This window comes from Carassius gibelio, chromosome A8, assembly GCF_023724105.1.
Source record: "Carassius gibelio isolate Cgi1373 ecotype wild population from Czech Republic chromosome A8, carGib1.2-hapl.c, whole genome shotgun sequence".
Taxonomy (NCBI): domain Eukaryota; kingdom Metazoa; phylum Chordata; class Actinopteri; order Cypriniformes; family Cyprinidae; genus Carassius; species Carassius gibelio.
In genome coordinates this window covers 4719014-4738145 of record NC_068378.1, presented here as the reverse complement: position 1 = coordinate 4738145, position 19132 = coordinate 4719014, and the positions used below count along the sequence as shown (strand labels likewise).

The 19132-nt window shown below is 39.5% G+C and overlaps 1 protein-coding gene across 1 annotated transcript in view; it reads right to left on the bottom strand.

Moving 5' to 3' along the window:
- Positions 1 to 19132, bottom strand: part of LOC128018214 (1-phosphatidylinositol 4,5-bisphosphate phosphodiesterase eta-2-like) — a 125810-nt gene that overhangs the window by 15918 nt on the left and 90760 nt on the right. The window contains exons 4-13 of the mRNA XM_052603588.1: positions 17624 to 17867; positions 17174 to 17303; positions 13207 to 13377; positions 11838 to 11931; positions 7542 to 7745; positions 7136 to 7256; positions 4343 to 4514; positions 2302 to 2409; positions 1549 to 1701; positions 63 to 161 (exon numbers count right to left, since the gene is read on the bottom strand). Coding sequence (XP_052459548.1) covers positions 63 to 161; positions 1549 to 1701; positions 2302 to 2409; positions 4343 to 4514; positions 7136 to 7256; positions 7542 to 7745; positions 11838 to 11931; positions 13207 to 13377; positions 17174 to 17303; positions 17624 to 17867 — 1496 coding nt within the window. The remainder of the gene's footprint in view (positions 1 to 62; positions 162 to 1548; positions 1702 to 2301; positions 2410 to 4342; positions 4515 to 7135; positions 7257 to 7541; positions 7746 to 11837; positions 11932 to 13206; positions 13378 to 17173; positions 17304 to 17623; positions 17868 to 19132) is intronic.

The following is a 19132-nucleotide window of genomic DNA, read 5'->3' as shown; positions in this document are numbered from 1 at the left end:
GAAGGAAACATAGTTTGGTTTAGTATGGGTGCATATGCACATTGATCTCTATGTAAAACTACCTTGCGTTTGGAGAAGCTCCCTATAAAAGATTTAGCCTGACGTTTGTTGCCACCAATATTGCCCTCGTCTCCAGTGTCAGTGCTGTCTTCTGCTTTTCCCTGTATTAATAAAAAGATACATTGCAGTGCAAATATGGAAAGTATATACACTAAATATACCAAATATAGTACTTCATCATGACAGAAAAGGTAAAATAAAAGTAATCAAATCTACATTTTGAAATGAAATATATATATATAAAAAAAAAAATATATATATATATATGCACTCATATATATATATGTAATATATATATATATATATATATAATATATAATATATATATATATATATATATATATATATATATATATATATATATATATATATATATATATATATATATATATATATATATATTAATTTTAAATGTCTTAAAGTTTGTGTGTGTGTGTGTTTTTTTAAGTGTCATATTTGTTACATCAGGCTTTTATGGTTTTATGGACTCAAGACTCAGGAAAAAAAAAAAGTCCCAAACTGAGCAAAAATATGCAATTTGTTGAAGTTGCAGTTGCTATTTATATAGATGAACGGTACGGTGCAATTCTGATAGCTTTGAATGTAAACTAATGAAAGCTTTATAACAGATACTTACATAAAATGCATATAAATATCAGTTGTCACTCTTTATATGTCTTATATGCTAGTTTTGTGATCAAAGCTCTGTAGATTTTATTGGGGTGTAATGCAATGCAGTGATGACTGAGAGATCAAGATGAACAACTAAACATTCCCCAAAAGCCTGTTGCATCATATTTTCACATTTTAACATTATTTGTCAGCAAAGTTTTTGCAAATCAAATATAACACAGATACACCATTCACTAGATGGCAGTAGCAACCAATTCATTCATAAAATGCAGTATATGGGACTTATTATGGAGAGCCGGCTTTTTCTTGCTGGTACGACAAAGGGTAAACGATACAGACTGTTTAATTCTAGATGTCAAGGAGAGGGTGGTAAATGTATAGCATATGGGCCTTATGCATGTTCGCTGGTATCTCTGTGGACCGTCAAGGTCGGTGGTGAGGTGCCTGCTGCGAAAAACCCCTTTGTGTGCAATCTTATCTGTATCAGACTCGAGTCAGTCCTTAAATAAGCACACTACACACTTCTGTACAAGAGCAAAACTGTCCTAGCTAGAGCACTTGCTGCAGTTTAAATGAGTGAATGGTAAGAGAATGTATTTGGGAAATATGGTATTTCTGTATGATTCTCATAGCAAGCACTGTAAAAAATAAGTGTTAAAAATCATCAGTGTATAAAATAGTGATTAATTTAACAGTAAACAAACTTCATTGATCTAAATGCATTAATACAGAATAAAACTAGAATGCAGTGCAAGCAAAAGTGAATGAGGTCAGTTTGTCTGTAAATGTGGTAACATTTCCTCTCCTGGAAAGGAAGGAGTGACACGTGCGGTGGGTCAAGTACGGCATATTAACCTTCAGCGGTGATTTGTCATGTTTTCCTGCGGGCGGCAGGGCTGCGATGGTAAAACTGTCCGGATCTTCCCGGTCACGAATCTTCGACTCCTTCATGAGGTTATCTAATTTTTTCTTTGCAACATTTTCCGCCTGCTTCCTGTTCATAGATGTCTGGAAAGGGAGACAGAGAGAGAAGTTTATTCGACTGGACCTCACGGGTGGACTGATGGTCTTTAAAATTAGCATTGTAATAACATCTACAGAGAACAAGAAGGACAAAACCATTCATCAAAATATCTAGGTTAGTCCTTGACCTAACTTTACACGCAGAGAAGAAACCATGACAAATATTCACTCGCCAAAATGACACCTTTTATTTTTCCATTAAGGCACTTAAGAGAGAGGAGCTTTCATCCAAAATGCATGAGTGTTTGAGACTTCACTAAGAGCCGTGTGCATGCAGTACGACTGAAATCTCCTGCTAAAAGAACATGACAGATGTGGAAGGATGTGGAAGGACTAATCTCATTAAACTTTCAAGAACTTTCATATCCAGGTGATATTTCAGCAGTAAATTAAAACAAATGTTAATTATTAAACAACAACAACAACAAAATATATTTTGCATGAAGAAAATGGAGCGGACTGCATGTAATAGTGTATCCCATAATGCAATGCACTTGATGTGTTGAATGAACATTAGCTACTCTTTTTTAATTTAAATTGAAAAAGGAATAAACTATCTCCATCTCACCATCTAACAATACTTACATCTCCATTCATCAGCTTACAGTCGTCCTCCATCTCGTCAGCACTGTCTTCATCAGACACGTCCCCCTCCTCTGCATTCTCGTCTATATTTGGAGGCAGTTTTTTACCCTATGAACAAACATCCAGAAAACGTGTTTTCACTTATATCTAACACTTGTTCGGTGTAAACGCGGTGGTAAATGATAATAGGATAACAGAAACATAAACTGTCTGTGTTCCAACGGGAAAAAAACCTTCACATTGAAGGTTGTTTGAAGAGTTGGTGTCTTGAGGTGATGAATCCCTACTAACATCTACGCACAAATGCTCGAACGCAAATATGATCAGCAACCAATTCTCATCACATTGTTTTCTCAGTTCTTCAACAAGAGGAACTATAGAAGCCTTAAAATCATCTTATTCTAGAGTCTCAGGTCAACTACTGTCACGCCAAAACAAAAATTTTAAGAAAAGTTAAACATATTTATAGCAGCTGCCTGAATAAGAGCATGTCTGGTCTACTGGAATAGACTTTTGAAGGAAACATTACCGTCCCCTTGAGTACTGAGCTTTCTTACTGCAAACATTTTTAGGCCCAAGGGTCTTCCATCAGTAACAGCGTCTTACAAGACAATTACAACCATTCACCACTTAAAGGTTTAGTTCGTCCAAAAATAACAATTAGGCTGCGTTTTACTCACCCCCGAGGCATCCTAGGTGTATATGACCTTCTTCTTTCAGACGAATCCAGTTGGATGCATCAGGGTTGAGTAAAACACAGTCTAATTTTCATTTTTGAGTGAACTAACCCTCTAAGCTGCTTTATGAGTAAATGCTATGACTATAACTTATGTACCGACTACAGACATGCTGACACTGACAGGGACATTAACAGAAAGAGGCCAGAGATAGATAGAAATGGGTTAATCAATAGTGGATCATCAGAGTAATTCGTTTTAGCATGTGCTGTTGTTTTCTGCTATTATTGGCTTTTTATATTGAATTAACACACACTGTAAAATTACCAACGATTTTCTTCATCAGTGATTCAAGTATTTGAAAAGGTGTACAGAACCTATCACTGCATCTGTTACTTAAAATGGGCATAAATGAAACTTAAGTTTTCAAATATAGTGAGTTGAATTATCGTCTTGTTCAATGGTAACCAAGCAGCGGTCCAGTCAAATTGAGCGATTGAGCGGCGATGCGAGTGTAGTCTGTCCGCTGGTCTCCCGGTGGCCACGTGCTTCATGATCCACAGCTTGTGCCGAGCAATTTGTCAATACCACCGGCTGGCCCAGTTTGCAGTTCAGGAGTCACTCTCTGGTGGGAACGTCAGTCTGTCTTCCAATTATAGCGCCAACTCGCTCGCCGAGCTGCTCCATCTACGGCCCGATTTTCAACCCTCACACTTTATTAAAAGCACAGGAGAGGGCTGCACTTCAGCAAATAGATTTTATATCATTGAGACGCTACAGTTTTGCTGCTCTAAAAAGGTTTTCGGACCAGCAACTGTGCAGAAAACTCAAAATGTGATGTTACTGAAAAACATCAAATAATTATGCACTGATTATGCTATTCTAAATAAAATATTTTGAAACATTAAATCACATGATATCCTAATTAATATTGTGAATTTATTTCACTGACCCTTCGGTAAAAGTTAGAAATTACACAAAAAAAGTGTGCATAGTTTTCAGAGAAAAATAAGCAATACACCAAGAACCAAAACAATAAACCATTAAAAGAAAGCTTAATATACAACAAATAAAATAACCTTTAGAATTGAGTGCAAATTACTTAATTGGGGGTGCTGTAAAGCTTATTTTTACATATTTTATTCTAGTATTTTTAGTTAATTATACGGTATATGTTTATAATTACAACAGAATTGACTTTGCTCACCTAGAGGTTGAAATAATGCTTCAAATAATGTTCATAATCTTTCATAAATCAATGCATGCACTGACATCATGCAATCTGATTTACACCATGAAAACATCATCTGAAAATGACCATAGATTTCCTCCATAGATTGAGGTAAAACCATGTAGATGCTTACCTTGATGAGTATTTTGCCCTTTAGGGCTTCAGGCGAAGGCAGAAGGCCAGACGGGTCGGCAGGGATGGAGGACGTGTCCAGTTTATCACCCAACACTTCAGTCAGATACTGAGCCATCTTCTTCTGCTGAGGGACACTGCAGTGATTCTCAATCGACAGAATCACAGGAAACCTGAGGAAACAGTACAACACATGCATTTACAGATCTATCATTATAGTGAGTGAGATAATAGAGAATCCTTAAAATGTAATTAAATTGTGAGACAGAAGGCTTAACATGGCAGCTTCCAATTAAAAAGTGTTCAAAGTGGCTTATTCTGAAATCTTCAGAGCATATTCTGTCTCATACAAAATAAAACAACACAAACAATATTTCTAAGGGGTTGAGCAATAATTATTTTCAGTGACTTCAGGTCATATTTTATTTTGTTTATTTTGTCGATTTGTGGAAAGCACAAGTATTTTTGGTACAAGAAACCATGATACATAATCCGTAAGTAAAAACAAATAGCTCCGGATACTGACAGATACTGCTGTAAAAGTGCACTTTTACTGTCATTGCCATTTCTAAACCTAAACAAGCTAAAGTGGCAAGCCAAACAGACACATTAGACACAGATCTCATCTGACAAATGTGTGAGATGAGTCTAAAAACAGCTTTCTGTTTACCGCGACCCCCAAGAACCCTTGACAGCGTACAGTTTTATTGGATTTTTAGCTTTAGTAACAGCAACACCTGAAAGTAATAGTGATGGAGAAAATCATGTAAGCATGCTGTCAGTGTGAAAGGTTCATGCGGACACACACGTTCACACACTCAACAGTGCTGGTGTCAGGCTCAGAGGATGAGCTATTACAAAGACATTGTGACTGTGAGCAAGAAGTGACTGTGCTTTGCTGCCAGCAGTCGGACACATCAACCTTCAGGATTGAAACTTATAGGAATGCTCAGATAGACTGCAGAGTAATCATTGTCTTTGGAAGACTCCCCAAAGAAAAATAAATAAATAACAAAAACAAAAAATTTGCACTACTATGATATTTCATGATATTCAGTGATATAGATCAATGAGAAAATTAGGCTATACTTTGAAAGCATATTAATCAAAGCAAAATATAATGCATTATGAAGAAATATATATATATATATATATATATATATATATATATATATATAAATCCGATTCCCAAAAAGTTGGGACACTGTACAAATTGTGAATAAAAACAGAATGCAATGATGTGGAAGTTTCAAATTTCACATTTTTTATTTAGAATACAACATTGATGATATATCAAATGTTTAAACTGAGAAAATGTATACTTTTAAAGGAAAAATTACTTGATTTTACATTTCATGGCATCAACACATCTCAAAAAAGTTGGGACAAGGCCATGTTTACCACTGTGTGGGATCCCATCTTCTTTTTATAACAGTCTGCAAACGTCTGGGGACTGAGGGGACAAAGTTGCTCAAGTTTAGGAATAGGAATGTTGTCCCATTCTTGTCTAATTCTTCCCTGAAAGAGACGACGTCTGGATGGGAGCATATGTTGTTCTAGAACTTGGATATACCTTCCAGCATTGATGGTGCCTTTCCAGATGTGTAAACTGCCCATGCCACACACACTCATGCAACCCCATACCATCAGAGATGCAGACTTCTGAACTGAGCGCTGATAACAACTTGGGTTGTCTTTGTGCTCTTTAGTCCGGATGACATGGCGTCCCAGTTCAAATTTTGATTCGTCTGACCACAGAGCAGTTTTCCACTTTGCCACAGTCCATTTTAAATGAGCCTTGGCCCAGAGAAAACACCTGCGCTTCTGGATCATATTTAGATATGGCTTCTGGCAACGGCGATTGGCACGGTGGATTGTTGTTACAGACAATGTTTTCTGGAAGTATTCCTGAGCCCATGTTGTGATTTCCATTACAGTATCGTTCCTGTATGTGATGCAGTGTCTTCTAAGTGCCCGAAGATCACGGGCATCCAGGATGGGTTTTCCGGCCTTGACCCTTACACACAGAGATTGTTCCAGATTCTCTGAATCTTTGGATGATATTATGCACTGTAGATGATGATAACTTCAAACTCTTTGCAATTTTTCTCTGAGAAACTCCTTTCTGATATTGCTCCACTATTTTTCGCTGCAGCATTGGGGGAATTGGTGATCCTCTGCCCATCTATGCCTCTTATTGCTACCTGTCCCAACTTTTTTGGAATGTATAGCTCTCATGAAATACAAAATAAGCCAATATTTGGCGTGACATTTCAAAATGTGAATAAAATTTAAGTTCATGAGAATTTTTAATTTATTCCATTCCTTTTTTTGTCCCAACTTTTTTGGAATCGGGTTTGTAAATATATTATGATTTAGCTTATGATTAATCTTAAAGTCATCTCCATAATGTAATTTGTTCACATGTAGAGACATTTTTAAATTACTTAAAATATATAAAAAATATATTAAATTGTATCAAAAAAAAATAAAAACATCAACATGAGTAACTATGCACAGCCCTGCATTTGTTAATAATAATAATAATAATAATAATAATAATAATAAAATAGACACTAAAAAATTTATATTCTCAAATAATAGTAATAATAAAAAAAATATAATAGTTAAATATATTGTTATGTAGATTAGATGTGTTACAGATTGATAGTCTCTTCTCATCTGAGACTATTTTTTGGGTTTAAAAAAATCTGTTTATATCTCAGTCAGTTGACATCTACTGTCTAATAACCTTTTGAATCAATTAATATCCAATATAGATGGTTTATCTTACTGGTTTTTGATGAATGCATATTTGTTGATGGTCTCGATAACATCTTTAAAGAGGATTTTGGAAGTCAGTGTGTAGCCATGATGTACGATCGGTTCACCATCCTGTCCATCCCAGCAATCCACTAAAGAATGATAACAAAGAAAAAAAGTTTTTTTTTTTTTTAATTTTCTAAAATAAATGTAAAGTTCATTTAAATTATTTTAGAAGATAAAACAATATAAATGTTATATTTATAAAAATATATATAAAATATAGATTTTTCCAAACAAAATGTTAAATATTATAATCATTAAAATAACTTTTCTCATTAATTTTTTGGATTGCAAAATGTGGAAACTCAACATGCACTGGTTCACTTACTTAAGAAGAAGCACCAAAATGCACTAGAAAATCAGGCCAATCTCACCTTCCACACATCTGCAGCCGGCCTGCAGCACCCAGGCGTACATATCCACCCGAGACTGGGACATGAGCTGGTCGCCCATCAGGTAGGTGTTGTGGGAGGAAGCGATGAAGTAGTTACTGAGGGGATGCGTCATGTCCTGGTTCACCTCGTGATGCTCAGGATTGAAGATGTCCCCTGCAGGACTGCGCATGTAATTTGTAAAACCTGTGAGGCACAGTTAGGGACAATTGTGAATTCCTGACATAAATATTTCCCAGTAGTTGAATATCACTTCTCTGATATAACAGTGATGACAATAACAATGGAACAATGACAGTGACAATAAAATAATAATAAAAAAAGCAGTCAACTTAAAATTGTCATTGGGACTGCAAATAAACTAAAGTTAGTTGGTTTCTTTCTTTCTCCCTTTTTTTTAGTGTGGTAAAAATAAATTAAAATAAATCAACAACAAATCCCATAATAGGAATTAGACCCTAAAAGCAACACATGATATGAATCTTTCATATATAAATGCACATTTTATAGTTCTTTATTCTAGATATTTTGCACAATTGATTATTCATGTCTGTTTATTTCCTAAATAATTTCAGCAACAACTGCTTTATAGTAAAAAAGTAGACCTTCACCAGGGTAGCAACATATTTCATTTTTGACAGGAAAGAAAACAAGAATGTGAGGTATAGAAGTACAGTCCCTTAATTAGTTTTATTATTGTTTAACAAGATAGTAGACAAGTGTCATGATACACTCGGGAAGGAGTGAGGATATGCAGGAGAATTCTTCAAATATGGAATTTAATCGTCAACGGCCATGTAGAGGAACTAAAAAGACATTTAACAGCATACAAAGAAAACTGGGAAACAGGGTTTAAATGGACAGAAACTAATGAGACACAATCCCCCCCCCCCCGATCCACCCTGGATGCTCTCGTTGTCTCCACCCTGTTCCAGGCCTGCACCAGCCTCTAGGGTGGATCATGAAGCCATGGCAGAATAGACAGTTCAGGGAGCCATGGCGGATCAGGGGACCCAGGAGGCCATAGCAGATCAGGGGATTCAGGAGGGCATGACAGATCTTCTGTGGCCTTAGGTGGCTCGGCCAAGGTCATATGCCCCCCCCCCAAAAAAAAGAAAACTGGAGGAGCAGGCACTTGAGGGCTCTATGGGGCTGGCCCCGGCACTGGAGCGAACTCTGGGGCTGGGGCTCTTTCCTGGGTGGAACTGGGGATCTGAAGCCCTCTCTGGGCTTAACGGGGAAACAGGAGCCCTCCCCGGGCTTGACTCAGGAACAGGAGTCCTTCCTGGGCTTAACTCGCGAACAGGAATCCTTTCTGGGCTTGACTCGGGAACAGGAGCCCATCCTGGGCTTGACTGGGGAACAGGAGTCCTTCCTGTGCTTGACTCGGGAACAGGAACCCATCCTGGGCTTGACTGGGGAACAGGAGTCCTTCCTGGGCTTGACTCAGGAACAGGAGTCCTTCCTGGGCTTGACTCAGGAACAGGAGTCCTTCCTGGGCTTGACTGGGGAACAGGAGTCCTTCCTGGGCTTGACTGGGAAACAGGAGTCCTTCCTGGGCTTGACTGGGAAACAGGAGTTCTTCCTGGGCTTCACTCTGGAACAGGAGTCCTTCCTGGGCTTCACTCGGGAACAGGAGCCCATCCTGGGCTTGACTGGGGAACAGGAGTCTTTCCTGGGCTTGACTCGGGAACAGGAGCCCAGCCTGGGCTTGACTGGGGAACAGGAGTCCTTCCTGGGCTTGACTGGGGAACAGGAGTCCTTCCTGGGCTTGACTGGGGAACAGGAGTCCTTCCTGGGCTTGACTGGGGAACAGGAGTCCTTCCTGGGCTTGACTGGGGAACAGGAGTCCTTCCTGGGCTTGACTGGGGAACAGGAGTCCTTCCTGGGCTTAACTCGGGAACAGGAGTCCTTCCTGGGCTTAACTCGGGAACAGGAGTCCTTCCTGGGCTTAACTCGGGAACAGGAGCCCTCTGTTGGCTATACTCTGAAACAGGAGCCCTTCCTGGGCTGAACTGGAGATCAGGAGCCCATCTAGGGCTGAACTGGGGATCAGGAGCCCCTCTTGGGCTGAACTGGGTATCGGGAGCCCTTCGTGGGCTATACTCTGGAACAGGACCCCTCCCTGGGCTGAACTGGATATTGCTTGACTGGGGAACAGGAGTCCTTCCTGGGCTTCACTCGGGAACAGGAGCCCATCCTGGGCTTGACTGGGGAACAGGAGTCCTTCCTGGGCTTGACTCGGGAACAGGAGTCCTTCCTGGGCTTCACTCGGGAACAGGAGCCCATCCTGGGCTTGACTGGGGAACAGGAGTCCTTCCTGGGCTTGACTCGGGAACAGGAGTCCTTCCTGGGCTTGACTGGGGAACAGGAGTCCTTCCTGGGCTTGACTGGGAAACAGGAGTCCTTCCTGGGCTTGACTGGGAAACAGGAGTTCTTCCTGGGCTTCACTCGGGAACAGGAGTCCTTCCTGGGCTTCACTCGGGAACAGGAGCCCATCCTGGGCTTGACTGGGGAACAGGAGTCTTTCCTGGGCTTGACTCGGGAACAGGAGCCCATCCTGGGGTTGACTGGGGAACAGGAGTCCTTCCTGGGCTTGACTGGGGAACAGGAGTCCTTCCTGGGCTTGACTGGGGAACAGGAGTCCTTCCTGGGCTTGACTGGGGAACAGGAGTCCTTCCTGGGCTTAACTCGGGAACAGGAGTCCTTCCTGGGCTTAACTCGGGAACAGGAGTCCTTCCTGGGCTTAACTCAGGAACAGGAGTCCTTCCTGGGCTTAACTCGGGAACAGGAGCCCTCTGTTGGCTATACTCTGAAACAGGAGCCCTTCCTGGGCTGAACTGGAGATCAGGAGCCCATCTAGGGCTGAACTGGGGATCAGGAGCCCCTCTTGGGCTGAACTGGGTATCGGGAGCCCTTCGTGGGCTATACTCTGGAACAGGACCCCTCCCTGGGCTGAACTGGATATTGCAAGCCCTCTGTGGTCTATAATCGAAAACAGGAGCCATTCCTGGGCTGAATTGGAGATCAGGAGCCCTTCGTGGGCTGAACTGGGGATCAGGAGTGCACTTACATGGTGCTCACACTAGAGTGGGTGCTTTGGAGGAGCAGGCACAGCAAAACGCTCTCGAGTAGCTAGAGTTTCGAGACTGTAGCCAACACTGGAATGAGTTTTGGGACAGGAGCCGACACTGGGGCATCTTGAACACTTGGCGGGCTTATCACATTTATGTCTGTTGGGCTTGCCATATGATCAGCTGGAGGACCTGATTCGGTTGGTAGTCTCGACTAGAAAATGGCCGGCTGACTTGACATGAGAGTGGCCGGCTGGTTGGAGAGAGCCATGGCCGAATGACTTGACTTGGGAAACGGCGAGTGGGCAAATGGGTCCCTGATCGGAGGCTCTCCAGGATGACTGCTTCCTACCAGTTGAAGTTGGTGGTGTCTGGAAGCTCCGCGGGGGGATAGTATGTAATCCCGATCGGGAACAGTGTCACAAGAGTTTTTCCATCGAGGGAGCTGACAGGGTTGTGGCTCATGTGTGCCATGGCGTAAACTTTGCTGTTTCCTCCATTTGAAGAGGGGAGAAACGGACAGAACGAGAAACCAAAACACTATTCAAAAAACGTTACAGGTTACACTTAGGAAGGAGTGAGAAGACACAGGAGAATTCTTCAAATATTGAATTTAATCAACAGGCATATACAGGAACCAAAAATACATTTAACAGCAGACAAAGAAATCTCTAGAAAACTGTGTTTAAATTGACAGAAACGAATGAGACACACCTGGGAACAGATTACAAACTAATTAATTAAGCACAAACAGAGACGAATTCACATGACGAGGACAGGAAAAACCAAATAAGGAGAACATACAGATGACAACAAGAACTCCATTTGAAAGTAGAGACGTTTATACAGTACATGCTATTGTAAAGACTGTAATTCTATTAAATTAAGGAAAGCAACTAACTTGACTAAGGTCTATTCTCATCGGATCTTTTTCACATTTCTCAGAAGCTGAAGTCATTATAGTAAACTAAAATGAATGAAAAAAATAATAATAATAATAAACATTTTTGTGTTCCCATTTGCTCCCTCAGTCATTGCATTAAAAACACTCACACAGAGTGCCAAAGTAATAAAACACAACATTTAGTGTTATAAATGTACATTGATGTTTGTAAAACATAAATGAAAAAGGAAATGCATCATCACAGTCCATAAAAATAGATTCCTACTGAAAGGACTGGCAAAATAAATAAAAAGTGCTTACCATCAATACCCAGGACACCCAGTGTTTGGTTTTCAGGACAAGGCTCAAACTTAGACACAATTTCGACGCAGTGCTCCTTTGAGACATTTGTCATCTGAAACACAAACAAGCAATAAAGAAAGAAAAACACTTACAATGCATTCAAAACTATACTATACTGCTATCAAATTAAATCAAGGTTAATTTTTATTCATATTACTTGTGGAATAGGTGATAAATAAAACCGCGGGGAGACCCGATTGTGAAGTCCGATTGTGAAACCTAACAGCTGGCATGATTAGTCAATGAGATTCCCATTCACGCCAATCAGTGTCAGATCTTTCCTCAAGCTAATGCAGCGGGGGACGGCGGGATCCTGCCAGCTGTGGATACCAGATCCCAGTAACACACGCTATACATCAACATAAGGTTTAACTTAAATCTTAAATCGGTCTATGTTTTTCTGAGCTCTGTTTTTCTCTATGCATTAAGAGTTAATGATGGCATTTGATTAGGGACACTTTTTATCTGCTGGTAACTACTTGAGACCAACACAAGTGAAGTGTTATCATGAAGAAAGGCTCACTCTGTGAGTACTAACATTTGCTTGAAATGCTAAATTTCGCATTTTATGTAGTTCACTGTGGGCTTTTTGTATTTTCAATTTCAATTCGACTGCATGCTGGTGCTTTATAATTCTGTACATGAATGCATTTAAACATTTAATGAGATTTTAATGACTACCTGAGACATTATATTAGCTTGTCAACTGCTTACTTGAAATAGCACTTAAATCAAACATCATGTGGGTTTTTCATGTGCCAGTTAAAAGTAAAATGAAAATTTATCACTAGAGGCGATTTTGCAAATGAGGTTACATAGGTTAATGAACAGCAGAATAACAGTCATACTTGTTAACATGTCAGTTCACTTGAGACGACTGTAAGTTCATTGTGATTCCATTTTAAATCACAAATCAGTTTAGAGTCCAGAGGCGTCTTTAAAAAATATTAATGTCTAACCAAGGTCACTCATTTATGAAATTCATAACCACTGCAAGTGTATATTTCATTTTTTGTTTTGTGTGAATGGCCAGTAAATGTTGTCTTAGCGTTTCAGGCTACTAATATACATTCAAATAAAGCTTAAGCTGCCCCCTTTAGCAAAGCTTTATTGAATTCTGTGCTGTTCTTCAAAACCATGAAAGAGGAGATTTGGGAGTGTGTGAGGACAGTCTATCCGAAATGTTGGTGAAAGCGCCTATGATCACATTAGCATAGAAAGGACACGCTGTATTTATCAAGTCTATCAAATGATGTGCTTGAATTAAAAAGGAGGACATGAAAACAACACCACAACAGATGCTTTGAGGTACCTGCTACTTTATTACCTTTTGTTCAGTCTCGAGGAAGCGTTTGAGGTCGTCTGTGTCCAGGTGGTCTTTATGGTTGCTGTAGGTGAGCATCAGCAGGTACAGATCGCGCCGGGTGGACATCATCTTATAGAAAGAGCAGAACTCCTCAAATCCCAAAGTGCCCTGGTTGTCATCAGTGTCTGCCTCCTAAAGATCAGTGATGGAGAAAGACTGAGATGGAAAACTTCAAAGAGTGTTATTAGGTCCTTGAATTATCAATTAAGAAACAATGGAAAATTAAGGTGAAGCAAAGCGTTTGACTTTAGATTGGGATTTGGATATTACACTTTTCATTAATAGGGAGATGTGGTGTTATTTATTATGGATAGTTCTATCCCTCAGGTAAGAGGGTTATAAAACACAGTGTCATTGAAGTAGACATTTAAGGGCTTTTCTATCGTGGAACCCAAAATGATAAATTTAGCAGAATGTTTATGCTGCTCTTTTCCATACAATACAATAGTGTCCATAATGTGGTGCCAGTTGTAAAAAAACTGTAAAATCACCATAAAGCAACCATAAAAGTGGCCTCTATTCTGTTTTTAGGCCTCAACCAGGACTTTGTTTTTGTAAAGATATTTCATGCAGAAACTGTTTCATGCAGAAACTGTCACTTTAAGTACATTGTAATACATTTTCTGCATATTTTTTTTTTCTTCCTGTATTCTGAAGAAAAAAAAAAGTCCAAAGGGTTTATGAACTGTAATCATTTTAGATAAAAAAATGTATATTTAGGCGAACTTCTGTAAAACAGTAAGGCACAGTTAGATTAGACAGGTAGATTTGCATCCTAATGCCTGACTTCAGTCACTGATCATTGGTTATGATGGAAAATAAACCAGCGGCAGCTCTTCAATCAACTGGAGAAATGGCTCATTCAGCAGCAGCAGCCCACTGTCACAATTAAACCCCTGCCACACGCAAAATCAAACCCCTAGAAAACAACAGCACCTCCACATCTCCTACAGCTCTCAGCCCATAAGAGCCCAGAAGTGTTTTCTCAGCTCAGTGAATCCCAGGCTCAGATGCCGATGCTGATCCGGAGAACTGCTGAGTCAAACCAACACATAATAAAGGCTTGCGGTGAGCCGAGGCGTGGAGGATGTACAGTAATAAACCCTGAGCTAAGCTCCTGAGAATTGGTGCTTTATGGAGAGAAGCATTTAAACAGGTCACAAATACTGAGGGTGCTCAGAAGGGCTGCATTCACAACGCTCCCTCCGAGGAGCTGACATCACTTCCTGTGTGTATATCAGCATCTCAATACTACAGCGAGAATGAAAATTACACCTTCTTTCTTTGCGTGAACATTTGGGCCGCACTATGCAAATCTTCCCACATTGTGATGTAGACATGTGGGGGCGTGATAGAACGAGTTGTTTTCGGGCGGGATTGTGGACGAGGCGTAACGTTTATAAAGAATATCTCTTTGGATTTGAGACTTTAGTCTTTGCAACTTTACAGATCTTCTTTATGCACCAAGAGCTTGTAACACTCTGAAGAGAAAAGAAAAATTTTAATCACATCATATGACCTCTTTAATATTATTATTAATTGTTTCTATCATTACTAAAAAAGAAAGAAAGAAAATTACAGTTGTTTTTGATGCACTAAATGCAGGCTGGATGAGCATAAGAGATTTCTTTCAAAAACATAAAAAATAGTAATGTTTCCATTTGTTTCTTTACCTATACTGTATGTACATATTAATCAAACACTTAGTAAGGTAATCCTTTATTTGTTTGTTGAGTATCTTATTATAGCTATCATATTATTATTATTATTATTACTATTATTATTATGCAGTAATTTCTTCAGTTCGGTTCCTGAATACCACATAAGTAAATGAACATCAGTGCTTTTATCAGTGATCGTTTATATTCTTTCCTAACTGGGTATTGGAAGGATTCCCATTCACATTTAACCAATATTGACTACAGATATAATCATATAATACATATTAATAATAGGATATGATCTATTGCATTGCTACCTTAAATATGCACTATATACACAAATCAAGTGCAAGTGAAAGAGACGATTATTACTGGACAGAAAATAATTTAACTTCTAGTTAGTTGAAACTGAACTGAAATGTTCTTTTTGAAACACTAAAAAAATGTCCTATTGTGTTTGCTCTTAGACTTTGAATACTAAATGCTTTGCTTCTACTCAAACCAACTCACACACCTGCATTCGGAGCTGGACTTCTTTGCCTGTCTTTGCCTTTTGCTTCGTTATGACAAACATTTAGAATTGGTTTAATTGCAGGTGAATGGCAATTTAACTATATCTACTGAACAAAGGGGCTTGTATTTTGCTGCTTGTCTTGACTGGTAGACTACTGTATAGGGGATATTACAGTTATGGAGGCCCTTCCTTAAAGCCAGAGGCCCTAGGCAATAACCTGCTCATAAGTAGCACCGGTCCTGGCTGAGAATCACACAGGTTAATTGTGAGGTTAAGCCAGAGAATTCAGGGCCAAAGACTTCATCTGAAAAACACATTAACATCACACTCTGTTGTTGAGCAGGGCCAGATTGCCCCCCTGTGGTTTACTGTGTCTTACACTAAAGGCCATCTGCGTCCATTTACAGCAGATGGGGTGGACGCTGATGAAGTGTGAAGCTTAGTGACCTGCAAACAGCTGACGTGAGGTCTCAACCACATACTCACACACAGTAATCCAGACGGCCTGGAGAAATGGAGCACACTTGAGCCTCACACACCATAACAGCATGGTGTGGCACAGAAAAATAAAATAAAATAAAATAACACTAGAAAGAAATTACATTAAATGTCACTGTGTGAAACACTGTTTATTACGCTTTTCTGCAAATATCTTTAATGCTGACCAATTACCTGGTCAAACAGGACTATATTCATATTCAAGATATAATAATTGTAAAAGATATGGGACGATTGTCTCATGCAAAAATGGCAAAGGCTTTTTCAAAATGGCAAGATTTAATCTGACTTTCAGATGTTAGGACGCATAGAACACTTCTATAATTTGTCCCTATACGCTGCTTGTAAGGAACTGCTTGCTGCATCACATCACTTTTACTCTTGTGATAGTCAAGCTGTTAATTAGAGGCACTCAATACAACTATTTCACTTATTCTACAATACTAATATTGGAATTATTTTTGCAATATTCTTGGTTTTTGGAAAGATCTAAGAATTTTGTTGTAATCGGGGTCAAACATTTTAGGATCAAACATTTCTGCTGTATCTAACAAAGTAAAAAGTAAACTGTGGTTGGTCACTTTACATGCCAGTCTGACTAATTGGGTGACTTCATGTCTAAGTGGGCAATTTTTGACCAGAATAAGACCCAGTGTGACCAGTCTTACAAAAGCCACAATATCTACTGATAGTTCAAGCATTTATATGGTAGATACACTCACCAAACAGTGAGTTATCAGTTTGTGGTAGGTTACCAAATGTTGTACTTTTCAAAGTTGATTGACAATCTTTAGTAAGTGGCTATAGTCTTTATCAACCAATACCACTGTTTTGTATTGCAGTGTTTTTGTACGTCGTCATCGCGTCTTCCTGTCTGTAAGCGCGCATACAGTCACGAGTTTCTGCTCGATGTCGGCAGAACCCCATTCTTACAGTTAAACTCCACGCACGTGGAACAGCTGAAGGATCTCGTCTGCTACGGAGGCCTTCACCATCACCGACCCCCACTACTGCATCTTGCCCACAGCGGAGGCGCCACAAGCGGTGTGAGAGCAAGCAGAAGAGGGGTAAGCGTGGAGGTTTTCGGGCTAGGCTAACGGCTAAACCACACAAGCCATCTATCATCTATCAGTTTGTGGTAGCTTTCCAAATGTTGTACTTTTCAAAGTTGATTTGACAATCTTTAGTAAGTGGCTATAGCCTTTATCAACCAATACCACTGTTCCTGAGAGAGCAGCTGATCATAAATGCTCACCTTAAACATCTGTTTGACTTTCTGTCTGGGCAAGTTGACATTGAGCTTGTGCAGGAGCTGTAGGACTTCACTGATACTGAGGCAGCCGTCTCCGTTCTTATCGGCCTCAGTGAAGGTCTGCTTCAGCCATGTGATGGGAAGAGTTAAGGGTCTGAGAGCACAGAACGGTAAAGCACCTACACTAACAACAAACATGTCAGACGCCATTTCATTTCATCAGGGCAAGCATTTAAACAGCTAAAAGTGAAGTTGTAAGTTTGCTAAAAATGTCCAGTAGCGTGACAATAGCTTTTTTTTTTTTAATTGCACACCCTTGCATGGAATCTAACTCTTTTAACAGTTCCAATGTTCTCATGTTTCCTAATCTACTAAAAGTCTGAATAATAGTAAGACAGATAATGTCAACTTTATTGATTTTTTTGGGAATGGGAGGTCCATCAGGAAGGATATTGGTCACGAGTGCGTTGTCGCTTGGACAGACTGTCTTCATCGCTGATGCCAGCCATAAGGTACTTAAGGCCAGTAATCCAGGTGCGAGCTTCTTCTCCTGTACCTGACACCAGATCAAGGGACGCCATGTGCTCACCATAGTAGATGCTGAAGCAGCAGTTGGGATCAAAGCTACCGTCGGCATACCGCTGGAAGATCTCCGACTGCTTCCCCTCACACACTTCCCGAATGGAGTCAATTGAGACTGTGAGAAAAAAAAAAAAAAAAACACTGCAATAGGGGCTGAGAAGTTAAAGAGATGACATTTACACTGTAATGCTTAGGTGTTCATTAACATTCTACTTTCCTCCAAGCTGCAAGATCCTCAAAGAAACATCATCTCGCATCAACATCCCAATGCTACCAATGTGTTTAATGAAGTCTCTCAAGAATAGATTATGTAAATGAGCAGATGGCTACCTCAAATTAAACACTCTCCTACACCAATGCAGACCATTTTGAAACATTTTATTAATCAATTTGGGCTCATTTTAACCTCTCTGCCAAGAGTAGCCACATCTGAACAGCATGCTGTAGTTGTATGTTCCTCGACCCAAAAAACAAGCAATCCAAATAACCACTGGATTGGCATATTATTCAACACATGCCTGTTAACTAACACCTATGTTTAAGATGTATCACTTTATCAAGATGGGATTTTAGATAAATAAATACTATATACCTGTTTATTACTGTCTAGAATACTTGATTTTGATTGGCCAGTCATGGTTCCGGTTTGGTATATTGCAATGTTCTTGTAATAAACAACAAGAAAGTGAAATTTAGGTAAGATTAGCCAATAGAAAGACCATATGGAGACATTTTAAAAACATATTTTTCTTGTGTTGACATATTTCCATCAGAAACAGGAAGTTGGAGCAGGACAAGCTTGAGCTTTTTTGAAAAAAAAAAAAAAAAACAAAACAAAAAAAAAAAAACACACACACTTGTGTAATCTATTGTTGACATTAAATTATTATCTTTTAACCAAAATATTAAATGTTGCTATTAATTTTTTTCTTCAAAATTGTGGTTTAAATACCAAAAAACTGAATTGAAACTTTACGTATACAGATAATCTATACTGCAGCAAGTATACGTGTATAAAACACATACAAAGTGCCATGCCATGATTTCCAGTAGGAGACCTATAGACTGCTTAATACTTCGGATCGAGGTGGTAGGTTGTTGCATGCTGTAAACATATTTGATTTCATTTGGAGTCTCTATGAATCCTTACAGACTTAAAGTTCTCTACCCTGTGGAAAAGGTATGTTTTGAAGCATGGCAGGAGGTTTGAGCTGGTTTAAGCTGGTCCTTAGTTGGTCATTGGCTGGTTTAAGATGGTCCTAAGCAACTAGTTCCTGCTCAGGACCAGCTCATAACCAGGCTTATAACCAGCTCAGGACCAGCTGCCATACCTAACCAACATATGCTGTTTTTTTAAACAGGGTAATGAAACTCAAATGC